Source organism: Sminthopsis crassicaudata, chromosome 3 (genome assembly GCF_048593235.1).
Source record: "Sminthopsis crassicaudata isolate SCR6 chromosome 3, ASM4859323v1, whole genome shotgun sequence".
Classification (NCBI taxonomy): Eukaryota; Metazoa; Chordata; class Mammalia; order Dasyuromorphia; family Dasyuridae; genus Sminthopsis; species Sminthopsis crassicaudata.
In genome coordinates, this window is record NC_133619.1 from 428,639,574 (window position 1) to 428,666,996 (window position 27,423).

Consider the following 27,423-nt stretch of genomic DNA (forward strand, 5'->3'; position numbering starts at 1 on the left):
AGTATATATATGAAGACATTTATATCTATGGATCCCATATGATTTCAATTAGTGACACATTTTGAAGTATATGCATCAATTCCAAGAATCTTTCTTTGTCTGAACAACACCATGACAAGTAGAAGGATATGGAGAAAAAGCTTTTTCAGTGTTCTTTTTGTTCACTAATTCAACAGTGTCCTCTTGAAGTGGCACATTAGACCTTTCCTTTAAAAAAATAAACCTACACTATTTGTCACTAAAACTGATTAAGACTGAAAATCTGTGGCTATGAAAGATTAAAAATAGAACCTACTTAATCCCCAACATACAAGTGATTATTAGGTTAATATCATCCTATGCAGTTGTAACTCTACCAGCCAATAGCTTTTTACTAGTGCTAAAATAAAAACCATTAAGGGAAATAACATGGAGATTACTGCTCTTAGCATTTAATAGTATATTGGATTCTTTGTGTTTGTTTGCATTTGTTTAGAATAAGTGTCTTAGAGAAAATTAAGCTCAAAGCTGAGGTTAGTATTTGGAATTCTAGAAAGGGCTTTTGGGGACAGTTTAACTTTTTTGTGTATGTTTGTAATAAGAAATAATGTGACGAAAGATGTACCATTCTCAGAACAAAGCACTGGTGATATTTTCTATTCTGACATTTGACTAAGGTAAAAAAAAATGTGATTAGTAGTTCAGGGATAATAATTTAGATTTTTAAAAAAATGTCACATACTCCATTTATAACAATAGCAAATGCTGGCTACAGCTGTTTGGGACCCAAGTGATATCATTGACAATGCGGGCACAAGGTGAAAGAAATAATTCCTAAACAGCCATGGTGGCCACAGCTTCCCCAAAGGACAATGAAACAAATACTGAAGGATTGAGAAGGACTGGCTCACTTAGGTTATTTCTGAGACCTGAATTGAACAAGGAACCCTGCACACGTCCAGGCAAGATTATAAACAAGAAAAGTGAAATTACAAACTTTACCATGTGTTATTTCATTGAGTAATATATATGAAACAAAAAGGACAGAGGATGGAGATTTAATGAATAGGCTTGGTTTATCTCATGTACATAATATATAACTATATTATGTATATAATAGACTTTCATTCTTGTACCCTACAGAAGAAGAGCAAATTCACTGGATTATATCCTACAAAACAGATACTCTTTTGATGAGGTATAATTGGGCATATGTTTTATTAGTAATAGAAAATAGGTCACATTACCCGCATAAATGCTTGATGACTCTTGCAGTTTTCTGTAATATTGGATACATTGACGCTTCCTGAAATTACATCTGATGTTCCATTAGCAGAAAAGTAAAATCTTGATGGGGTCTCAGCCTTTCTGCCCACATCCAGACTCATATTATAAAGCAAAACTGCAATATCAAAGAAAGTATAGTCATTAATACCAATTCTCCAAAAATAATTAACATTAAGAAATTTGTATAGTTTATTATTGTTGACAATAATGATGTTAAATTGCACCAGATACTATGTTCCTCATCAAATGGACTTTTGAAAACACTTGAAAGAAAGAAAAATAGTAAAAGACACTTAATATTTATTTACATAAAAGTTCAAAAATATTTACATACTGTGTCATTAAAAGTATGACAATTTGATTAGAAAGTATGTTAAGTGAAACATATTAGATACCCATCTGCTGATTAAGCTATTTTAAGAAAAATTTTATTTTAACACCCAAAAATTTCTGCTAAAATTTAAATAAAAAGAAATAATAAAATACATTCTATTAAGTTTTACTAAGTCAGATGTACCCTACAGAAATAACATGCCTCACAAATTTTAACCTGTAAAAGTAATCTATCATTATCTTTTCAAACAAAATACATCATCTCCTTGAGTAGAAATCAAGCACTTTAGGAGAATAAATCACTCTCATTTGTCCACTACAGAATCATTTAATACACTTGAGTCATTATTCCCTCAAGTTAGTCAATGCTGACGCTCCTATTTCTGACTGCCAATAAATTATTGTTTATCTTTAGATCAATCATTTAACCCCTTTGGATCTCAGTTTTCTTAACTCTAAAATGGAGAAGCTAAAGCAGATAATTTTTGTTATTTCATTCTGCTCTCACATATTCTATATAATCTATAATTTAAGATCATTGAATTGGAATAGTAACCTTTGGATTTTACTATCCACTTTAACAGGTGAACTACAAAATTTGTGAATTTATTTGTATAAACACAGTCTAACATATATATATACATATATATATATGTATATATATATATGCCCATTGCTATTCCTTTTAAGTTTTTTCAAATAATTTGAATTACTTTTAATATTGGCCCATATACACCATAATTAATAATATAAATAATTAAAATTGTATGTATAAATACTATATTATCTATTAAACTTAGAATATATTTCAAAGTCAAATATAAATTATTTTTGGATTAACCATCATTTTGGATTATTCATTTGGTGCTCTCCTACTAGTAGTATATATAACTGAGAATTGGCTATTAAGAATGTAACTGGCCCTACTCCCAGAAACTGGTTTGTTGTCATAATAAATCATTAAGAAGCAGGCTGTTCTTCATTTAAATTAGAGTGTTATCCTGAACTTATATACCATCAAAGCTTCAATGATAATAAACAGGCTGTCCCATATAAAAACATTTTGTTCTCATCAATCCATTTTGTCAAACCAGCCCAATAGAGGCATATATGGTAGACTATTACAAATTAATGTTCATGACATCTTTTGATTATAGACTTCTCAGATACCTTCAAAGTTGGTTGTACTATAATATATTTGAGGAGTATTCAACCTTCTCTTTCAGCACCCCTTGACCTCCAGGCACCTATATGGCAACCTCTTCCTCATCACCCACTTGCTTCATAAGAATAGGGAAGATTGAAAAAGAAAATACAGATCAGAAACCATAAAGTCACTACGTATTTGCTCTCAATGGATTCTTGATACATCAGGACCAACACTATTTAAGTGGTTTTAAGTATGTAGTGATAACCATATATTCACCCACCAAATACATAAAGGTAGATTTACCAATATAGCCTGGAACTGCTCGGCCTCTATATGAAAAGCAGAGGATTAGGTGCATGCATACAGAAGGTTGTCCATTTTCAGTACATTCAAATTTAGTTCGGTTCACTGATTGAGGATGTTTTAAAGAAGCCTCAACAATCACTACTGGTCTTGTCCTAGAAAGGAAATAAAGTACATTTTTAATTACAGAATAATTTATCATTAAGGAAATCCATTAATGCCTAAGCTTTAAAAAAGTAGCAGTCATAATTTCAAGCACTTTTTTTTATCAATACCTGCACACACATACACACATGTATATACCTACATGTATATATATATACATATATACATGCATACACATATGCATATTTATACACACATTGCCAGACAACTACTTCATGCACTGACTTAAGTTAATAGTTTGCTTAAAATCATTAAAATATTTTAATTCTACCTGAAGATACTTATTTAAGGTATAATTCTGGTGAAAAATCTTCAAAGTCAATGATAACGTTCAGAATACCATAATACTCTATTACAATCATGCTGATTTTGAAAACTCTCTCATCATTTACAATTAAGCCCAGTTGTCTTTAAGCACTAAAATGTATCTAACAGCCTCACCTCAGCACCACAGCAGAATCAGACCGAAAGGCACCAACTGCTACATCTGAAAGTGGGGAAAATCAACACAGATTGATGATCACCATTAGTCAAAAGGAACTACTTCTCAACTTTAAATGCTGTATAGAATAGTCACTTTTCCATTGTATCAAAATACCATTAAGAAATAATGAATTAGATGTTATATGCTAACATCTCAGAATACACCTTCTTGTTTTTCTTAAATCAGCTCATTTAGAATGACCTACATTCTTTTTTATATTTTAATAGCTTGTTATTTTCAAAATACATGCAAAGATAATTTTCAACATTCATCCTTGTAAAACCTTATGTTCGAAAAATTTTTCCCTTCCTTCCTCCATCCCCCTCCCCTAGACAGCAAATAATCCAATATATATTAAATATGTGCAATTCTTCTACATATATTTCCACATTTATTTATCATGCTGTACAAGAAAAAAATCAGATCAAAAATAAAAAAAGCAAGCAAAAAGATGAAAAAAAGATGAAAATACTATGTTGTGATCCACATTCAGTTTCCATAGTTCTCTTTCTGGATGCACATGTCTCCCTCCATCACAAGTCCATTGGAATTGGTCTGAATCCCCTCATTGTTGAAAAGAGCAAAGTCCATCATCATATAATCTTGTTACTGTGTACAATGTTTTCTTAGTTCTACTCACTTCACTAAACATAAGTTCATCTAAGTCTCTCCAGGCCTTTCTGAAATCATCCTGCTGGTCATTTCTTAGAGAGCAATAATATGACATAACATTCATATGCCATAACTTATTTAGCCATTCTCCAAAAGATGAGCATATATCAGTTGTTTTCAGTTCCTTGTCACTACAAAAAGGGATACTACAAATATTTTTGCATATGTGGGTAATGACTTACATTCTTATCAATGCTAAATATCTGTAATACAGAGAAGAGCTTGTTAAAACTGAATTGGTAGTCATCCAAGGAAACAGAAGCTTCTAAATTCTCTCTTCTCTTCCTGGCTAGAGGGGAAAGTGAGGCAGGTGACTTTGCACAGTCTTTCTTTATTTAAATCTAATTCACTTGCATGTCGTGGCATCTACCTGATGTCATGGTCCTCTTCAGAGAATGAAGGTCAAACAATAACCTCTGTGAGTAAAGCTGGCCCCAAAACTGGAATTGATCAGTTGGAAAATTAACTTCTTCCTTCCCTCCCTCTTTTTTCTTCCTCCCTCCTTCCTTCCTTCCTTTTTTCCTTCTTTCTTTCCTTTTTTCTTTCTTTCCTTCCTTCTTTCCTTTCTTCCCTCCCTCTATCCCTATAGACTATTATAGCCTTACCTAAAATGTTTTTAAAAACATTTTTTTTCTCTTTTGTACCCTGAACTCTTCCAAGATATCTTGGGGTTTACTAACTAGATTTATTTCTTAAAGACCAAGGCCTTAAACCAAAACCAATCTGATTCTCATTGACCATCAATAGGTCTTAGGCTAAGTCCCATTTGATCAATGTTTGGGTCCTGATTAACTCAGATTGAATGTATATAGTAATCATTTCTCTTTGGCCAGAAAACCTGAATGTCTTCCTTCCCCAGCTCTATTTATTTATTTATTTATTTGACCAGATGAAAGAGGAGATTCTTGGCCTCAATTGATACCTCGCCTTAATCACTGATTCTCAGTCAAACTGAGACCTTGTTGAAGTATTTAGGTTAAAAAGGCCAGACTCTCCCATTTCATCCAGAGCCATACCCAGTCATCTTGATCTATATCTGGCCACTGGACTCAGATGGCTCTGAAGGAGAAAGTAACAGATGACCTGGCACAGCCCTCCCTCTTTCAAATCCATTCCACTTGGATGTTATGGTCTTATCTTCCTGATATCATAGTCCTCTTCGAGAACAAAGGACAAACAATAACCACCTCTTCTTATTAACATGTATTTACTTTTAATATCTGCTTTTGAGTTCTTTCAAAATTCTCATCCAAAGAGCCATAAATCTATATTTAAAGCTGGAAGAGTCCTCAGAAATCTTCCAGTCTAATCGCCCAGAGAAATCAGATGACTTTTCTAAGATCACAGGCATGGTTGTTATTCAATTGCTTTAGGAATATTTGACCCTTCATGGCTCCATTTAGAGTTTTCTTGGCAAAAATAGTAGAATTTACCTTTTCTTTTTCCAGCTCATTTTACAGATGGGGAAACTAAGGCAATCAGGGTTAAATGACTTACCCAGCGTTCTACAATGAACAATTGTCTGAGACTGGATTTGAATTCATGAAAATAAGTCTTCCCTGATTCTGAGCTCTGTTTTCTATTCACTAAACATAGATCAAATACTAGGATTTGAAGGACCTTAGAATTTAGAACTAGAAGGGGTCTTAAATATTATCTAGTTCCTCTTTCTTTTTGGATAAGGAAAGTTAAGATTTAAAGTTAAGTGGCTCACAGGAGAAAAGGTATAAGGGAGAGAACCAGAGTGAATCCGAAGTGACCTGATACCACGCCAATGCTTTTTCTACTCCACTAAGACAAGTAAAATGATCAATTTAAGGAGAAAGCTAGATTTCCTCAGAGATGCTCAGTTACTTTAGAGAAAGCACACGGCCATTCTCTGAATGCAATCCAATTTTGTAAGTGGATAAAATCTTGACTAGATTAAAGATTTTCAGAAGAGTCTTCTATCATTTTGTGCTAATTTGATTTCTACCAACTTTCTAATTTATATTTATAAAATAAAATTTTTCATTCACCTGAATATCCATTATGATCTGCATCAATGCCTCCAGATATTGATTGCCCGAACATGCTTAAGGTCTGGCTGATCTGAAGTCCTTGGATTCTCTGTAAAAACAGGTGAACTGCATGGGAAGATGTTTTGGAAAATCTCATTTCCAAAAGGAAATAATGAATTAATTTTAGCTCTGAAATATCCTCTTTCCATGGTTCTTTTATTGACATGAAATAGCAACTTGATCATATATTGTGGCAAAGAATGATTATTTAGAATATTCATTCAAAGAAAACTTGCCTACTTTCAAAAAGTGAAAAGGGGCAGTTCCAGAGCAATGGACTCTCAAACTTTTGCCAGTTCCACCTCACTTTATCCTCACATATCCCTTATTTGTCCCAACTGCTAAACACAGTTTGAAAATAAGGCAACTATAGAGTATGAAAAGACTCTTGAACAAATGAAATATTTGTATAGCACTTAGCATATTGCCTGGCACACAGTAGGTGCTTTTCAATTGTTATCCAAGACCTAGCTAAGAACCATAATATTTAACTGTATTGTTTTTAACAAATGCTGACAAAAATAGGATATCTAGAAATTAATCCTTATATCCTGTTTCAATCTCTAGATACCAATTTATAAATTCTGGACTATTAGCTGACTTTAAAATGTTTTTTTTTATTGGATCATATGTACACATAATAAGGGGCAGTTGTGTGGCACGGTGGATAGAGTGCCAGGTCTGGAATGAAGAAAACTCATTTGCTGAGTTCAAATCTGGCCTCAGATACTACCTATATGATGTTGGTTAAGTCACTTAACCTTATTTGCCTCAATTTCCTGATCTATAAAATATGGAGGAGAAGGAAGTGAAAAGCCACTCCAGTATCTCCACCAAGAAAATCTTAAATTGGGTCTTAAAGAATCAAACAACAATACATAGAAGTAAAGCATTCACTTCCATATAAGGTTCCATTTAAATATTCTCCCATCAAAAATTTCTTATTAGTTTCAAATGCCACTTCTATACCAGTAGTCTTGGAGTAAGTCTTTCTTTTTCAAATTGGAGTGAGCCACTTTTTTTCTGAGATTTTCTCATGTCTTTACCTATTCTTAAAAAGAATTGTAATGTAAAATATGGAGATAAGATGAGGGATTATGGAGCCTTATGGAAAGTTACTGAATATTTGGTGAATCATCTAAGTAGTAACCATTTCTTAATTTGCAAATAAATCAAATGTGAATATCAGTAAGTAGATATTTTTTGATTAATTTGATTTTGCTAACTATACTTTTGAATCAAATCCAGTTTATTAGCATAGGGAATTCCTGCTAAGGAATCTTTCCATTATCATAGATTGGAAGCAGTTCACCTATAACTTATAGCTTTAGAGAGTTCCCTGGGGCACTAAACAGTTGAGTGACTTAACCAAGCTCCCACAGAATTTGTGACAAAGCCAAGACTTGAATCAAGTCTTCCTGATTCCAAAACCAATCATCTATCTACTATTCCCAATGCTAAACTGCCATACTCCTTAACTGTCCTACAAAATACTAAATGCAACAAGATCTATGTAGCAAAGATCTGCTGCCCTATTATTTAGTCAATTAGTCTTGTTCAACTCTTTGTGATCACATATTCTTGGCAAAGATACAGGAGTGGTTTGCTATTCTCCATCTCATTTTGACAGATGAGGAAACTGAAGCAAATAGGGTTAAATGATGTGTCTAGGGCCATACAACTAATAAGCTGGATTTGAATTCAGATTCTCCTGTATTCATTGTTGGTGTTCTAACCTCTGCACGATCTATCTTCCTATGAGTCACAATTAATCAAGTCTCAAGAGAAACCATAATCACAGTGGCAGGGTTCATTTTTTAAATCGTGATAATATAAGTGATTCAAAATCCAACAAAATGTGGTCTCTTTGATGGCAAGGATGATTTCATTAAAAAAATTAAACAGTAACAAAGTGCCTTGCACATAATAGGCACTTAAATGCTTTTTCATAGGCTGTACAAATATTGAATTTTTATCATTATTGCAATAAAATAGTGGGCTGTTTTATATTAGTTCTACAAATTGACAGAACTAAATATGTCTGTACAACACAAGGATGTTAGGGCTGTAAGATGCTTTAGAAGTTATCTCATTTGATAATTCTTTTATAAATAAAGCCTGGTAAGTTAAAGTGACTTTGCTCAAAGATCCAAAGACAGGATTGAAATCATAATTTCCTGACTCAGTTTCATAACTCTGTTAAAAATTTGTTCTCTAATTTATTTTCATTCTCATTCTCTTTCTCTCTCTCCTCCCTCTTCCTTTTCCTCATCCTTCCCTCTCTCTCTGCTCTTCCTTCATTCCTTTCTCACTCTCTTCTTTCTTTTCTATCTCTTCTTCTTTTCTCTTCTCTATCTCTATCATTATCTCTCCCTCCCATTCCCTTTTCCTTCCTCTTCCTCCTCCTCCTACATCCTCTCCTCTTCTCTCATACACACACACACACACACACACACACACACACACACACACACACATACACACACATCCCAGAGCATTTTCTCTCATACCCTCTTCCAAGCCTATTAATATTAGCCATTTAAAGATTTTACTGTCAATGTCTTTGTATAAAAAAAAAATGGAATGCTCACCTGTGAAAAGGATAGTGATATCCCATCTATTCTGCCATTGTAGATATAAATAGCTCCACGTAAATCATCTTCTTGAGGTGCTCCAATGGCAACATCTGCAATAGCAATAAGAAAAAAAATAGTATTCAGAAAAATAGGAGCAAAAATAACCATCTACTTTTGAAGTACTAATCTTTGGTTGTGCTAATTTGATGACTAATCTTTATGACATTTTAATTCAAACTGAAAAGAATAAACATTCAGGCAAACTCCCATTCACAGTCCATTGATATTCACAAAGATTTCATTTGATCCTATGAGACATCCTGTGAGCTAGGTGCCATTATTATGCCCATTTTACATATAAGGAAACTGAGGCTCAGATAGGAAATTGAAGCTCAGAGAGGCTGACTTGGCCAGTCACATAGCTAACAAATATCTGAGGAAAGCTGAAAGTCAGCCTAATGCCAAGTCCAATTCTATTTACTAATCCATGCTATCTTTCCTATAAAAACAGGAAAATATTTTAAATCTAGAAAATCTGTCCTAAAAGATTACATTTCTTGGATTACATAGGAAGTTAAAATATAAATAATAAAAAACATAAATTTTTGTCATGTAAATATTCAAATGGATTACCATAATTTAAAAATGTAATACCTAGGAGCCAAAATAATAATAATGAGTTTGTGTTTTTCAAAAATGCAATAACATTTCAACCTGACATCAACTGAGGATGATTGGAGAGCATGCATTTATTTCCAAATGGGGTTATTTAATGAATGATAAGACATAATATGTAAAGTTCTGTCATCTCTCAATTGTAATCCTTTTCTGGGAAGAGGTTTCTTTTCTGTTAAATTTTTTCCTTTGTGAGCAGGTTTCTTGGTAGGTTTCTGGAGCCTCCAGCCAGAGCAAAGGTAGAATCTTGAATCCTCCTCTTTCTGAATCCTGGCTCTGAATCTCCTCGAGCTTCCTTGAAGTTCTCCAGGGAAGTCTTATTCTTATCCCAATCTAGACTGTTGTTCAGAGTCAATGTTCCTCTTTTTATCCTCCCAGAGAATGGGCTTGTGGGTACTCCCAGGGGCTTATAGGAACTCCTTCAACCAATGAATTTGGTCCTTTTAAAGGTGTAAACTCCTTTAAATGTGTAAACTTTTCAGAAGTCTAAAGGTGTAAACTCCTTTTAAAGATGTGAACTAAAGGTGTGAACTCTGAGCTAGAGAATTGTTTAGACAACCTGAGTTAGCACCTAGTAATCTAGTAATCCTAACAATAATATTAACTTAGATCAATTATTACATGCTAGGTGGTCCAGTGGAGAATTATAGATGGGAGTGGATAAGATCTACCCAAAACAAAATATAGATTAGTGATTATCTCTCCTCACAAGAGGTTACACATGGATGAAATAAATCACAGTCAAGTGAAATATAAAAAAATATTCAAAAATAACTTATATATGTAGGCAAAGAACAAGAATTTGCACATGCAAATAATTTGCACATATAAAGCAAAATCAAGGGTTTCCTTATTGTCGATAAAGCTGAAACAAAATCTGGGAAAATAAATAACTTCTTCATTTAGCTTCTGTTCTTCCACAATCTCATTTATATACTAAGAGGTAAGGATATTGGAATTATAGTAGACCTCATAGCCTTAAAATCTACAAAACTCTTGGGAAGTTATTTTGAGAGAGGAAATCATTGCCTATTTGGAAGCACAAGATGCCCATGAGATGTTTAAAATTATTTTTGGCAAGATGGATCATTATCTGTAACTGTACTTCAATACCAAGCACAACCATCCAAAAAATCCAGATAATTTTAACTTGAGATACTCTGACTAACTTGGGCCATTTGCCCTTAAGGAAGTATGTGTGATAACTCAAGACCCCAAATATAAATTAACAAATAATTAGCATAGTTTTCAGGTAATATCTTTCATATCATTACACTTTAGAAATAGGAGCCAAGATAAGGTGTCTCTTAAAAAGTAGATAGCTCAGCAGAAAGCAGGAAAGAAAAGCTTAGTTATTACAACATTTGGCAGAAATTTTGAAACAATATAATCAATAGAAACAGGATGTCCTGCAAAGATGATATACCTAGCAGAGATGATGTAACCAGTGGAAAACAGAAACATTCTGTTAAATAGAATGTAGATGTACTTCACCAGAAGACCTTGGCAGTGTAAGCCCTGCATTAGAAATCAAGTGCCTTTACCATGTGAATGCCCTGATCACAAATTTCCCTTGAGTACCCTTCCTGTGTTTTTTACACTCATAAATACTCTCTATATGTGGTGTTCCATTTATGTGATTTAACAACAAGTGAAGATGTTCTCCATGTTTTACAGGGGAATATTTTCATTACCATTTTACATGCTAGACTCTGACTAAATGTATTTTGCTTTGAATTATTGTATTCTGGATGACTAATAAAAGTAAACACATTAGTGGAGAACTCAAAAGGTATGCTTTTGAACAGATGTTGAACCACAGAGTATCTCAAACTTAAGATAGTTTTTCTTGGGTCCATGTATGAGAGGTAAGTTGGAAACCTAGATGCTGAAAATAAATACCTAAACATATACATATGTATAAAATAAGCACCACAAATAGCTCATATCTACCATAGATGACAATTAACAATTGCACCAAGGGCTCTGCTTCTACTTCTATTACAAAGACTATTTCCATTATATTCCTACTTAAAATCCCATTATAATATAGGAGTAATCTTGGGTTCTTGAAATCTATGACATTAGATTGCAAGATCCTATAGGTTGTTTTTTGTTGTTGCTGTTTTTTTACCATACTGGAAACTCTTTCAATCCCCAGAGATGAACTGTGTGTCCAAGCTCATCATCAGGTTGATAGGTTTAACATCCAACTTCAGCTCCCAACCTTACTATTAAATTACAAAGGAATTATTATCTGTGTAGATACAGAGAAGAGCCACACCAATGAAATAACAATCCTTGAAGTATGAAGGATAATCATTTGCTTAAGTAAGGAGCCTATAGCTTGAATGCTGATGTAAATCAATTTAAATGCTGACTTAGCTTGGATCCCTGCTGTGAAATGCTATGTGTATGGAAATTCAAGCATAGTTTTATTTATTCATGGGCACTAATGACATCAATTAAGACAAAACATCTTACTTAAAATAAATAAATGATGAGTCTTCAGAGAAGAAAAATAAATAATCTCATCAACAAGTTTTCAAATTACTTCTTTCTTGGTGAAAACATCATTCACTTTTTAATCTCTGACATATACATGAGCAAACCTAACTTTCTAAAAATACTGGGATTATTAGATTTTATTAATAAATATATTATATTAGGACACATGTTATGGAATATAAGAAAATCAGCATCCTTAAAATGTAAGAAATCATTTGTCTGTTGCTTGACAGTAACAGGGGGAGCCAGTGGCACTTGAAAAACAAATTCTCCATTGCCAGGTCCTTAGGATCTTCAGAAAATAAGACATGAATGCATGCTCTATGTAGCTGTATCTCTCTCAGTAAACTTCATGCCGTTACTGAGTCTAGTATCTAGCCCCTGGGAACCTGATCAAACATCATTATTTAAAATTGCTAGGAATTTAGAATCACCAAAGAATATGAGCCTCAGTGAGACAGAGGCATTAGAAGGATTGTACAAAAAAAGGGTTTAGAAATGCCCGAGATCTTTGACTTTGGGGTAGATCTTATCTGCTCCCTTCCTGCACAAGATATCATCCTTGCTTTAGCCTTATTTTCTTATTTTCATAGTTTTGACCCCATGTTTGACAAGTTTAACTATGTCATACTTTATCATGGAATCCCTTGCCTTTGTTCCATCACTGTTCATGTTCTGCAAAGACTCAATCCTGCATTCTTCCTGCCATCTGCCCTCTCTGTTTCAACTCTCATCCTAATGAAGAACATTAAATTTTAAAAGTCATATGCATTGAATGTGCCCAATCACATATAACCCAACCTCAAATGGAGGAAATGTGGAATAATAGATAGAAGATATATAGACAGAGACAGATGTAGATAAATAGAGATATGAAAGAGATGATAAAGGCATATAAAAATAGAAATATAAAATATAGAAAAATGGACACAGAGCACATTTATATGTAGAGAAATAGACTAATATTTATATATGTCATGTGAGCATAGGAAAGTCTCTTATTCTCTCCTACCCCTACAAGCAACAATCTGAAACTGCCCAGCATAGGTACTCTTATCAGAGAAAGTGCTGGGCTCTAGGAGCAAAGCAGAATAGCTTAAAAAATGCAAGAAGGGCAAAGAATCTACCCCAAATATTCATAGGAACTGTTGCGCCTCACCTGTGATAAAACATTTGTGCTTATAATGATTGACCACAGTCAGACACACAGTAACTGGACTCTTAAACAGTCATGTCATTTTGGTTCTCTTAGAGAATGAAGCACAATAACCAATCAATCAACCAAATTATAAGCTATAAAAGAATTGTATTTCTGCTCTTGTGGAGGGAGGTTACAGCAACAAAATAACAATTCTTTTTTCCCTCTGAGGAAATTTCGGTTAAGTGATTTGCCCAGGATCACAGAACTAGGAAATGTTAAGTGTCTGAGGCCAGATTTGAACTCAGGTGTTCCTTTCTTCAGGGCTGATGCTCTCTCCACTGAACCACCTAGCTGCCCCAACATAACAACTCTTGAAATCCATCCTGCCCACCACTCAATCTCAAATAGCTCTCACTTGAAGAACAAATCTTTTATTCTTCTCTGATAGACTATTAAGATCCCATAATGGTTGTTACCAACCTTTCTTCACTTCTTTAAAACCCCTATAACACCCTCTTGGCTCTCAGCTAATAATTTCACCTTGTACTGCACTGAGAAAATTGAAGTTACCAGTTCTCCTGTCTCCCTGCCTCCAAAGCTCAAACTTCTTTACATTTTCTATCCTTTGATCTTCTGTTCTAATTTTTGGAGAAAAGTTGATCCTTTTTACAGCCCATAACCATCTCTCTTTTTTTTGAGGTCATTATCTCTCTCTTTCTGTCTCTGTCAGTCTTTATTTCTGTCTGTTTCTGTCTCTCTGTCTTTCTGTCCCTCATCTTCAATATTCCATTTTGTACTAACTCTCTACTGCTACTTAAAAATATACTTGATTCTCTTATAGCATTAATTTGATTTCACCAGTTTCCTAATGTATCATCTAACTTGCCTCCCTTTTATTACTTATTTCTTATAAAGAGCCATAAGCTTTTTTTTTTTTTTTTTTTTTTTTTTTTTGTATTTGTGATACAATAAGGAATGGTGACTACCCCTGGGTCACAAGCTAATAAGTATTAAGTGTCTAAAGCAGGATTTGAATTCAGATCCTACTGACTTTAATCCCAGTGCTCTATTCCCTACATCTCCTAGCTGCCCAGCTACATATTCTTAATATCTTTTCACAACTCACCAATTTTTCAACCTCTTATTAGCTGTAGTGTTCAGGCTAGCTGAGGAGTACCTCAGGACCAGTCCTGATCTTAGTGCAGGAGTACAGGGGTCAGGACAGCCACAATGAGGCAGTCAAAGATAGAATGTTTCTCTTCCAGTCCTTCTTAGTCCTTATATATCTTATTAATTAAATCATTACAGCACACTGATTATGTGTGAACTAGAGAACCATTACATCACCACATAAGTATTAAGTATATATGTCAACTAGAGAACCATATCTAATCAATTCCACTGAGTCAACATCTTGTGGTTAACCTTCTGATACCATCTTTCTATTGCTTTCATAGTTTACCAACAATTTTAATGCCAAATTCAATGATCCTTTTTAAATCTTTATCCTTTTGGACTTCTCTTTTGGCTGATAACACTCTGAACTACCGCCTGCTTCCTTTCTGTGTAAAAGCTCTTCTCTCTTGCTTGCTGGCCTTATTAGTTCCCATGGGTTCAGTCATTTTCTCTTCACATATAATTTCTATATCTATATATTTAATCAATAATTTCTCACTTGAATTCTAGCTCCTTAATGCCAAGCTCGGCTAAATGTGTCCACCTCAAAATGTCAAATTCCAGCTTTCCATCATCATCATTTTTTCTTCAAATTTCAAATCTCTCCTCTGTTTCTCTTTCTTTTAATGTTTTAGCATCCTCACATTCAGATTCATAAGACTGAATTCTTCCCTATTCCCAAAGATTCTATCTAATCAGCTGTCAAACCTACTAATCTCCATCCTTATAACATGTTTCATATCTGTCCCCTTCTCTCTGCTCCCATGACCACAGCCCTAATTCTGGGTGCCAGCAGCTGTCACATTGAGTATTATAATAATCCCTTAATTGGCCTACTACTACCAGTCTATTCCCTCTTTAATTTATCCTCCACACAGATGGAAGATAATCTTTGTAAAGTCCAGATTTACCTATGTGAATTTACTGTTCAATAACCTTTGGCATCTTCCTAATATTTCGAAAGCAAGTTATAAACTCCTTATCCTGGTGTTAAGGTTCTCCACAATCTGGTTCCAGTCCATCTTTCTATCTTGCATCACATACATACTAGCTTTTATATGAGTTGTTCTCTATGCATAGAATTCACTGCCACTCTCTGTCTCTCTTTAAAGCTCTGATGCTGCCTTCTGTCATAAAGCTTTTCTTGATTCTATCTGTTTTTAAAGTTCCCTCTTCAAGTTGTTGTTAGCATTTAGTCATTTTCAAAGGTCTGACTCTTTAGAGATACTTTTCAGGAGTGTTTTCTTGGCAAAAACATTGGAATGGTTTACCATTTCCTTCTACAACTCATTTTACAGGTGAGGAAACAGAGGCAAACAGAATTAAATGCCTTGCTGGGGTCACACAATTAGTAAGTATCTAAATCCAGATTTGAACTCAGGTCTTCCTTATACTTGATGCTTTATCCACTGCACCACCAGTTATGTTGTATTCAATTATCTGTGTGTATGTTGTATTTCCCCAGGAAAATGTAAGTTCCTGGAAGACAGGACCTTTATCATCATTGTCTTTGTATCTTCAATAACTGGCACAAAGTCTTTCATATAAAAATATTTTAAACTATCTATTGAATTGAAATTATTTCTAAAATTACAGATAAATAACAGAAAGGTTTTTTCTTTCAGTTTGAATTTCTATTCGCCTTGAAGACAAATGTATTTAACCTTTATCATGTATATCACTTAGCACTGTATAAAAGAAAAAAAAAACTATGAAGTACAATAATAATAATTTAATTTTTCTTGGCTTCCTTCAAGCTCAAATTTCAGCCTTCAAGCTCAAATTTCAGCATGTGCAGGAAATTCTCTCTGGTCCCCCCTTTCCCTGTATGAGATTATCTTCTATTTATTTTGTATGTGGCTTCTACAGACAAGTTCTTAGCATGTTGTCCCCCCATTTAGAATGTGAACTCTTTGAGGACAGAGACCATTTTATATGCCTTTTTTGTATCTTCAAATTTAATGCAGTGCCTGCTACAGTACAAATGCTTAATAAGTATTTCCTGGCTAACCAAAATCATATTACCTTTGGAAAACTACCTAACATAGCTATCATTTGAGAATTTCAAGGGCAAATTAAAAACACAAAATAAGCCAAGCTATGAATATTAACATTTAAGACCAAATCTAAAAATATCTTAGTGAAGACAGAAGATATTGTATCAACTAATATAATTTAAAAATCCAACAAACTCAGGAATTTACCATCACATGCTTATATTTATATAGTACTAGCTAACAAAAGCCTACTACATAACATACAATTTCTAGCTCATAATGAAGTGTTCACAGATTGGATATCAGCCAAACTAGTGTCCTCTCTAGAAAATATCTAATTTCGCTTTGCTAAGTATGACTTTCTTTTTTTTTATGCTAGTCATTAGAATTAAATCATTTGGACACAGTAAATACAGTTGATTTTCTCACTTTCCTTTTACAGAAAAGTAATTGGTTTTGTGACAATTCTAATACAGGAGGCAGCTATAAAATGCAGCACAATAAAAGTACATCAATTTTGAGTAGGACTCATGGATTATGGGGAGAAAAACATTAACAAAAAAGAGTTATCTTCTTTTCTACAACCCTTCACTCATCCACACATGCCAAAATTATAAAATTTGAAATCTACTCCATTACCACTACCATCATGGGGAAATAGAAGGAATAAGGAAGAGAAGAAAGCAAAGGTCTTTTATTTTTGTAGGAACTGTCAACTGAGATTTATGCTATGGAACAAAAAAAAATCAGGGCAAACTGGGATACTTTTGGTGTACATAAGTCTAAGCCCTGCTAAGATCTAAAAAGGAAAGAAATATAGAAAGAGAATATTCCAAGAAGAATGAGATGTGCAGCATTGGAACTGGCCATATATATTGGCCATTCCATATGCCATTTAGAATTCAATTTGATGTCCAGCTAACTGTTGAACTATATGCTGAAAGTAATTATTTGAAGATATGTATTTCTGAATATAAAATACTTTCTTTTTGTTAAAACAATAAAAAAGGACAGAATGAATGATGCAAGTCTCCACTGAAGGGAAACCTACAGTAAAGATTTCTGAAAACCTCAACTTTGCTCTGTAGCCACCAGAGAAATGCAGTGACCTACTTTTTCTATTCCAACATACATTGCATTGATAGCCCCTTCTTCCTTCTTTCCACCAATTAAAACACTATCAAAACCACCTCAGGCATGACAGTACCTGCCCCGGAAAGAGAACCTTGCCAGTTATCTGGGACATTCTTGCCTCCCAACTTTATTTTAATATCTAATATAACTAAATAGTGCAGCCTGGAGCCAAGAAGACCAGAATTCAAATTCAGCCTCAGATACTAACTACAGGAATTCAGGCAAGTCATTTAACCTTGTTTACTTCAGTTTCCTCATCTGTAAATTGATCTAGAGAAGGAAATGGAAAACCACTCCTGTATCTTTGCCAAGACAACCTCGAATAAGATCATGAAGAATTGAACACGACTTAAATGATTTAAATAACAAAAAACATTCAGACACATACATCCATAGGAAACAGCTAAGGTTCTTATCCAACTATATTAAACAAAACTAGATGTTCTTTTAGGAATAGGGAGGACATGAGGATATTAAGTGTGTCAATAAGAGTTTACTTGAGATATCTCTTAAAGGAAAAATCCACTAAGAATTACTAAGCATACTTTTAATCCTATAACTATGTGCATACATCTCTGCTGACTATTAAGTTCATGGAAGTATTCCCAGATTTTGTGCTTAAAAAGAAGACATACTGACAGAGGTAAGAGAGGATAGTTAGTTAATAGTGAAGGAAGCAATAGAGAAACTACTAAAAACACATAAAAGAACTTTAAAAAGACAGCAATCTGAGTTATTTCCTGCAGAAGCCAATGCAATCCAATAATAATCACTTTAATGCATGACTCTGTAAGGTGAAATCAACCACAAAATATTTAATTTGACATTACCTTCAAAGCCATCATTATCAATGTCCCCTAGATTGACTATGGATTCTCCAAATCTTGCAGCATATAAGTCACTTCCAACTAGCTCTGTTTCCATTTCTTTCATTTTTGCTTCCTAGAAGGGGAAAAATGTCATTACAGACCCTTTTATCATTTAGAGTTGTAACCTAATAATACTGTTTCAACATATATTTTCTAAGTCCTTAAAACCTGGGATGGGGGAATATGCATGCTGAGATTTGCTGTCCATTTAAAATTAACAAATTTTATTTGTTGGAACTTGTAGTTTTTAGAATCACTATGTATAGAGGGCATTGTGCCAGGAGGTTTCAGAAGAATTGCTATTATGGACAAGGTTGTAATCAATAAGGAAAAATTGGCTACCAAAGTAGAGGGAACTTGGGAGTAAGTGACTGACTATACTGTTGTAGAGTTCATGATCTATAAGGAAAAGAAAGGCCAGTATCAAAAAGTCTACAAAAAGATAAATAGGACCTGATAGTCTAAAAATCTCTGAAGGAAGTAGATCTTAGGAGAATATAAGACTTTCATCAACAAAATGCTCATGATGCAAATAATGAGATGACTAGAAAGGGGGAAAAGCAGGAAAGTTATTTAATAGAGCTAATTAAGATACACAAGGAACTAAGAGACTAAAGCAGATGGACATGAAAATAAAAGACATGTATAGGAAATGAGCAAGTAAACAAAGAAAATGGTCCTGTGAGAATAGTTTTGGGAATGCTGCACTAAAATAGAATTAAATCTGGTGGGGAATGTTAAGAACAAAAGGGTTGTTTTTTTTTAAAGCCACCATTTTGGGTACAAGGAAAATAAAGAACAGAAAGAATCATTACTGAGAATGAATGGGACAAAAGCAATAAGAAAAGAGGATGAAATGAAGATAAAAATACTCAGTCCTTTGTCATTTCTTTTATTCTCCTTGAAAGAAAATAAGGAAACAATAGGATGAACAGAACAAAAATTGTTAACTGAGATTTGAAGTTAAAGTTAAGAAATAAAACTCATAATTGCTAGTAATTGAGAAATATAATTAATATTAATAATGATTTAATTATAATCATTATTAATATAACTAATTCCTACTATTGAAATTGAAATAAAATAAATTAGGATAAGCTTATTTAAATAATTTCTTCAAGGATTTCACTTAGGTAAAATCGTTTTAATAAGTCTAGACTCTCATCGTAATCTGTATGGTATGACAAAAGGCAAAGATCTTTGTCAGAGATCTTCAAAGATCTTTGCAAGTCACTGTAAACAATAAATCTAATCAAAAAAGCAAAGAAAATAAACTTGAAAACCTAATTTCATTAGAAGTGAGATTTGTGTGGTTTCTTTTTATAGGCTGACTGTATTTCAATAGAAAGACAAAGGTAGTTAAATGAAGGAAGTTTATAATTTGGGGTGAAATTTCCAAAAATGATTTAAATGAACATCCATAACATCATACTCTCTCTTTAGCAAGTTCTCTCATACTCTTAGCAGGATGGGGGGAAATTAAGCCAATAATCAATTATTCCCATTCTACTTAAAGTAATCAACAAGAAGCTTAAACAGATAAAAACAGTTTTCAGTTAAATCAATCACAGATTTTAGACAATTTCAATTCCATAAAATATTTGAAAATAACTGCTTACTGATATAAGATAACTTACTGAGCCCAAATTGATATAAACAAAAACTCTTCCTTCTTCTCTGACAATACTGTGCATAGGGGCACCAACAAGTAAATCTGAGAGGCCATCTGCATTAAGATCCACAGCACAAACTGAAGCTCCAAAATATGAACCGAGCTGTATCAAGTCAAAGCAAATCTGGTTATAATACGAAAAGCGGTGTCATCATAAAGTTTGGTGTGTAAAGAAATACAGAAATATTTACCTTCTTCCCCTTCATTTCATATATTATGTTCAGTTCACTTGCTTCAACACTGAATATGTATGCCTAAAATTTTTAAAAAGGCAATAAAAATATCCTTAAATTACATTCACATATGGCAAAATCCTCTTTTCATTTTATTCTAAAGTCTTTTCTTTGTCTAATGAACTATTAGCTAATTAAGTTTAAAGCCTATAGTTTACCTTAAGATTGATAATCTGAAGTAGAATAAAATAAGCTGTTCATATCTAATAATATTTTATTTGTGTTTACCACTTTATGTTGCCAACACTCTTTGCCATCATTATCTTATGGGAATCTCCTTTTTAATAGGGCAGAATCGACATTATCCCCATTTTCTGAAAACCAAGGCAAAACTAAGGTCAAGGGAGAGTAGACTGGTTAAGGTGGTGGAACTAGGACCAGAAGAAATATTTTTGGCTTCCTTTCTACTCCTTCCCAGCTTCCATTTATATTATATATACAAGGTGTTCTTCTCATACAACCCGTAAGGGGCCCAAGAACAAATAAAGGCTAACTTTTATTTTTACACTATAGTATTTAATATTTAAATTTTGTCATAGTAAAATAAATGAAACATTTTAAAAAGCAAATATGAATATGTTAAAAGAGAGGGCATTTTCCCTACCTAAACACAAAACAAAATTTGTAACTAGCCAATAAGATTATATTCCTTTGTTAAACACCATATGCAGCCTCTATAATAAAAGCATTCATAAATTGTCATATTCTAAATACATAGTAATTCCACTTGATATTAGTGAAATACATTTTTCCCTGGTGATTCCTGAAGGCTCCTAGATTCCCTTATGCCATACTTTTTTCAGCCTTTATCAAAATTTGTATTGAATCTCTGAAGGCAAATATTGATTTCAAAAATACAACCCTTACTTTACCAATCTGTTCATGTTGTGGAGCTCCTCCAACCACTTCTGTATGGTGGTGATCTCGAAAATGACCAGCACCAACAGCATATCCTAGGGAAGGAAGAGAAGAATGAAAAAGAATTTCATTATGAGGATATAGCTTCACATCCTATGCATCTTTTTGTTTTGTTTTGTTTTTTAAAGATTATACTATATTTCATTTCTCAAGACTATTTACCATAGTTAAACAAAAATAATACATTTTAGTGGGAAAACAGTGTTCCTGCCTTAGTTCTGATTTTAGAAAAAACACTCAAATGAAAAAAAAAAGTCTATACAAGTCAAACAATTCCTTTTTTTTAAATTATGTTCAATCATTCAATCAATGTATTCTGTATTTTAAAGGTCTGAGTTCTGGGGAAAATCAGTGTAATGCTCTCCAAATAATTGCTTTTGCCAAAACAATATTAGGACACATAAAGATAAGAAAGAGAATGAAAAAGAACCATCACCAGAGGAATACTTAAAACTAAGCTACTTCAGCAATGCAATAGGAATCATAAAGCCACGTACCAGGAAGTCATTTTCTGGTAAAAGGTCTTTCTTTACTCTGTAAGTTATAACCTAAATTGATTAAAATCTGCCAATTTCCTGGATAGATCTATGATGTCTAAAACTAGTTGCCCCTGAGGAAAAATCTCTCAGAAAGTGCAAGAGGATAATTCTATCCTACCTACAAGCCAGCCAAAAACATGTCTGTATGTATGTGTGTATGTGTAACTATCTAGACATATATGTTTATGTATTCTTTTAATTTTTTTTCAGTTCCAAATTCCCCCATCACCTCCTTTCTTTCTAAGATGGTAAGCAATTTGATATAGATTATATATTTGCAATCATGTAAAATATATTTTCATATTAGTTGTATTATGACAAGAGTTCTTGATTAAATGAGATAATATATGCAGTATTATGTGCTTCAGGATCAAATAAAGGCTTTTGGAAGTACTTCCAAAAAAATTTTTCTCCCTATAGGATTCCTTTGAAAGTGTATGACTAAACTAGCCACAAGTATACACCCCAGGATTGAAGTATATATACATTTTCCAGTCCTATACCTTTGTAGTCCAGTCTGTATATCATACAAACAGATTTCCTGTAAATACAGCATCATTTCCTATACTTACAAGTAACTATAATTTGCATTAAGTACAAGAAGAACTCAAAGGACTAATAAAAAAGATATTAAAGACATACCCTTCCTGTATATTTGCACAATATTTTCTTAGAAGTTTGGTTACCTGCCTATATTAAACCCTACTTCAACACAATAAGTAGCTTGAGAGAAGAACCTAAAATTTAAAAATAAAACACTTAACAGACAATTCCTTTGATTTTTTTTTCTCATGTTAAGCCACAACAAATATTAGGAATGTAGCAGTAATATTTCCATGTAATTTAAAAGCACAAAATAATTCAATTAGGATCCATTTGAAAATATAATTTTTAAGCTTTCTATTCTAAAAATTGATAAGTTATCATGAAGAAGACTACTAGAACTTGTTCTTAATTTCATTTTATAAAGGATAGACCATTTAACTTCTAAGATGGTCTTTATTCCCTCTTAGAATTATTTTCTGGGGTAAGTAAAATATTAAAATATATTTTAAAAGTAACCAAGAAAAATACAAATGAAACTATATTATTTTACATGGGAAAAAATCAAGACCTTGCAAGTTTTGGATGGTTTGAGTTAAGAATGCTAATATGTAGAGTCAGAAATCTAAGGAAACTCTGACATAAAATATTCTTAAAATAACCCCAGTATTTTTTTTATCAACTAAAATTTCCTAAGGATTAAGGAAACTTTCCTTTCACTATTATCTGATAATTAACTGTGATAAGTCTAAGATTCCCAGAAAAATCAAACTATATGTTCTTTTTGGTCTCTTTTGGCTATAGAGGAAATTTAAGTGTCTGTTAAAAAGAATTCAATTGAGTGGAGCTAAGATGGTGGAACAAAGGCAGAGACTCACCAAGTTTTCAACAAACCAAATTCTTTTGAATAATAACTCAAAATAAATTTTAGAGCATAAGGCTAGAGAAATATGGAGTGGAACATTTTCCAGTCAAAACATAGTTCAGCAGGAAAGGTTTATGCCACCAGTGTGGGAGTCTAGCACTCAGTCTCAGCACAGGCCCCATCAGTGCAGACAAAGCCACAGCCACAGCTCTGGCCCTCATCATAACAAAGCAGGAACAGGCTTACAGGCCTCTGAATAAACAGAAATATTGGCAGTTTTTAGACCTACCAGAGACACCAAAGATGACTTGGAAGGTCAACAGGAAAGTAAAGTGAGAAGGTCTTGGGAAACCAGAAAATTAGGAGGAGACATGGTAGCTAGAGATAGTGACAACAACTTCTGGAGATCCCAGCACATAGGGAATCTATTTACCAACACTGAGGAAAGACTAAGTTGTTTTAGCATCCTAGATTTTCCAGTCACATTGGAATGAGGATACTTTTTACAATTCCAGGGCACAAAAAGTGCTTGTGATCAGGTTCCTAGAAGGATCTCTGAAAACAGTTTGGAACAGTGACCCTTTCACCCTGAAGACAGAGCCCTACTTTATTAAAGAGTTAAAAGCCAATAATGTAATAAGTTGAGGAAATTAGCAGACAACAGAAAAAAGTTTCTGACCATAGAAAGTTACTATGATGACAATGGAGATCAAAACGCAATCAGAAGATAACAAAGTTAAAGTTCCTACATCCAAAGATTCCAAGAAAAATGAGAATTGATCTCTGTCCATAAAAGAAGTCAAAAGGGATTTTGAAAATCAAGTAAGAGAGAGGAAAAATTGGGAAGAGAACTGAAAGAGATCCTAACATGAAAACTCCCAAGAAATATTACAGTTAAATTCTGAAACTCCCAGGTCCAGGAGAAAATATTGCAAGAACGAGAAGGAAACAATGTAAGTATAGTGGAGCCATACATAGTCAAGACAACAGATTTAGCAGCTTCTACATTAAAGGAACAGAGAACTTGGAATATGATATTCCATAAAGCAATGGAGCTAGGATTATAATCACCAGCAAAATAGCATAATCCTTTAGGAGAAAAGGTGAAAATTCAATGAAATAGAGAATTTTCAAGCATTCATGACAAAAATATCAGAGCTGAATAGAAAAATCTGATTTTCAAATATAAGACTTAGGAGAAGCATAAGGAGGTAATTAAGAAAAGGATATCATAAAGAACTTGATAATGTTTATCTTAGAAGAAATTATATAGAAGTTAGAAACAATTTTTATATACATATACATATATATATAGGCAGAGGGCATAGCTATGAATTAAATATGAATGGATAATATCTTTAAAATAAAATTAAGAGGTGAGAAAGGAATGTACTGATAGAATGGGAAAGGATGGCTTAGAATGGCATAAGTTATCTTCCATAAAAGAAGCCAAAAAAGCTTTTACATGGAGTTCTGGAAAAGATGAGGGGCATGGGAGTGAGACAATCTTACTATCCTCAGAGTATTTGCTCATTTCAAGAGGAAATAGTTTACACACTCAATATGGGAATCTCTTACCCTGCAGGAAAGTACAAAGGGAAGGGGATACGAAAGGAAGACCTTATGATAGGAGAGGACATATTATGGGGGAGGTTAGGGGATCAATAGCAAAACACTATTGGAAAGGTCACAGTGAAAAGAGAAAGAGAGATAATAGAATAAACAGAGGAAATATAGTAACTGGAATAAGAATTTTGAAGACAGTTTCTCTGATGAAGGCCTCATTTCTCAAATGTATAGAGAACTGAGTCAATTCTATTTTTTTTAAAGAGCCATTCCCCAATTGATCAAAAGATTAACTATGTCCAAAGATCTATAAAATCATGCATATCCTTTGACCTAACAATATCACTACTAAGCATGAATCCAAAGAGATAGTTTAAGAAATTAAGGAAAAGGATCTGTATGTACAAAAATATTTATTGCAGCTCTCTTCTCAAGGAAAAGAATTGGAAATTGAGAGGGTGTCCATCAATTGAAAAAAGACTGAATAAATTGTGGCTTGTGATTATGATGGAATAGTATTGTTCTATGGGAAATGATAAGCTCTCCAAAAAACCTGGATAGTTCTCCATGAAATCAAGCAAATTGTAATGTATTATGTAGAAAGTAATAGCAAAGTTTTGGATGATCAGCTGTGAATGATTTTATTATTCTCAATAATACAATGATTCACGATTACTCTAAAGGACTTATAATGAAAAATGCTATCCATAACCAGAGAAAGAACTAACGGTGTATGAATACAGCTTGAAGCATACTCTTTTAAATTTTATTCTTCTTGCAGGATGTTTTTAAGGGTGGGGGAGAGATCTATGCTTTCTTTTACAACATGAGTTCTAAGGAAATGTTTTGCATAACTTCATATATACCTTCTTAAAGCGGGTGAAAGTGGAGAGGAAAAGAGAAAATCTGGTGCTCAAAGTTTTTAAAAAGCTGTAAATGAAAGTTTTATAAGAAGTGGAGTCAAGATGGTGGAGAGTAGATAAGTCTTTATCTGATCTCTTCCTGGCATCCCTCAGATCAACACCAGATCAAGCCTCTAAACTGGTTTTCGAGTGACTAAACCCACAAATATTTGAAGTGTAACAAATTTCCAGCAGAAAATATTTTGGAAGAACTACAGAAAAGGTCTGTTTCAATTGAGCATGGTGGGGAGTTGGCCAAGCACAAGCATAGTGCAGAGATCCAGGGCGATGTGACATCTGCATGCCAGGGAATCCACCTGGAGGTTCTTAGTCAAAACCCAGCAAGTTGATTACACTCCTAGTTCAAAAGCCAGTGGATCAGCAGATTAGCTATGAAACATCCAACACAAATATAAAATGCAAATAGTGAGCCTCTGAATCTCAGAAGAATGAGGGACTTGGCATACCCACCTACCACAGGGAGGAAGTCAGTTGCAACTGCCCAGGGCAACTGTCACCTGTAAAAGAAACTTGGGACAATCTTCCTTTGCTCAAGAGCAGACCTCAACCTTTAAAAAATTATTTAAAAAAGCAAAAAGAACTCTGATCACTGATAGCTTTTATGGAGACAGAGAAGAAAAGACCTCAAATTCTGAGGTCCCTAAAGACAAATCATCTCCAGATGATCATTTCCATGCCCTAAAGGGTGTTATGAATTGGTCCCCATTTCACAAGTCTCTCTTAGAAGAATTCAAAAAGGATCTTAAAAGGGAATTACAAGAAAAATGGGGAAAGGAAATAAGTTTAAAAGAGAATTTGGAAAAAGAAACAGAAATTACCTGAAGAAAACTCCTTAAAAATAGATTTGATGAAATGGAAAAATCTTGTAACAGCTTACAAAATAGATTTGAAAAAGAAACCAACTAATTGAAAAACAGAATTTGTGAAATGGAAAAAAATTCCAATAAATAAAACAGCTCATTTAAAAGTTCAATTGGCTAAGTACAAAAAGAGATAAAAAAGCTAAGTAACAAAAATAATTTACTAAAAATTAGAATTGAACAAATGAAAGTGAATGACTCAATGAGACATCAAGAATCAATCAAACAAAACAAATAAAAAAGTGGAAAAGTAGAAGAAAATATAAAATACTTCATTGAAAAAACAACTGATCTGCTCTAGGAGAGACAATCTAAGAATTATTGGACTACCTAAAAATCATGATTAAAAAAAAAAAAAAAAAAAAAAAAAAAAGCCTAGACATCATCTTTCAGGAAATCAATAAGAAAAACTGTCCTGATGTCCTAGAACCATAGGATAAAATAGTCATATAAATAATTCACCAATCACCTCCTGAAAGAGACTCCAAAATGAAAAGTCCAAGGAATACTGTAGCTAAAATTCATAATTATCCAGAAAGAAAAACCCAAACATCAATGAGCCAAAATCAAGATTACCGAGGACCTAGCAGCTTCTACTTTAAAGAATTAAAGGGGGACAGCTAGGTGGCGCAGTGGATAGAGCACCAGCCTTGAATTCAGGAGGTCCCGTGTTCAAATGTGGTCTCAGACACTTAACACTTCCTAGCTGTGTGACCCTGGGCAAGTCCCTTAACTCCAGCCTATTTAAAAAAAAAAAAAAAAAAAAAAAAAAAAAAGAATTAAAGGGTCTGGAAT

The 27,423-nt window shown here is 33.4% G+C and overlaps 1 protein-coding gene across 1 annotated transcript in view; it reads right to left on the bottom strand.

Annotated features, from left to right (window-relative positions):
* ITGA4 (integrin subunit alpha 4) overlaps positions 1-27,423 on the bottom strand; it is a 98,730-nt gene that overhangs the window by 39,943 nt on the left and 31,364 nt on the right. The window contains exons 7-15 of the mRNA XM_074302960.1: positions 21,282-21,367; positions 20,373-20,435; positions 20,147-20,284; positions 18,471-18,582; positions 9,025-9,119; positions 6,392-6,482; positions 3,659-3,704; positions 3,053-3,207; positions 1,227-1,381 (exon numbers count right to left, since the gene is read on the bottom strand). Of these exons, the coding sequence (XP_074159061.1) occupies positions 1,227-1,381; positions 3,053-3,207; positions 3,659-3,704; positions 6,392-6,482; positions 9,025-9,119; positions 18,471-18,582; positions 20,147-20,284; positions 20,373-20,435; positions 21,282-21,367 (941 nt within the window). The remainder of the gene's footprint in view (positions 1-1,226; positions 1,382-3,052; positions 3,208-3,658; positions 3,705-6,391; positions 6,483-9,024; positions 9,120-18,470; positions 18,583-20,146; positions 20,285-20,372; positions 20,436-21,281; positions 21,368-27,423) is intronic.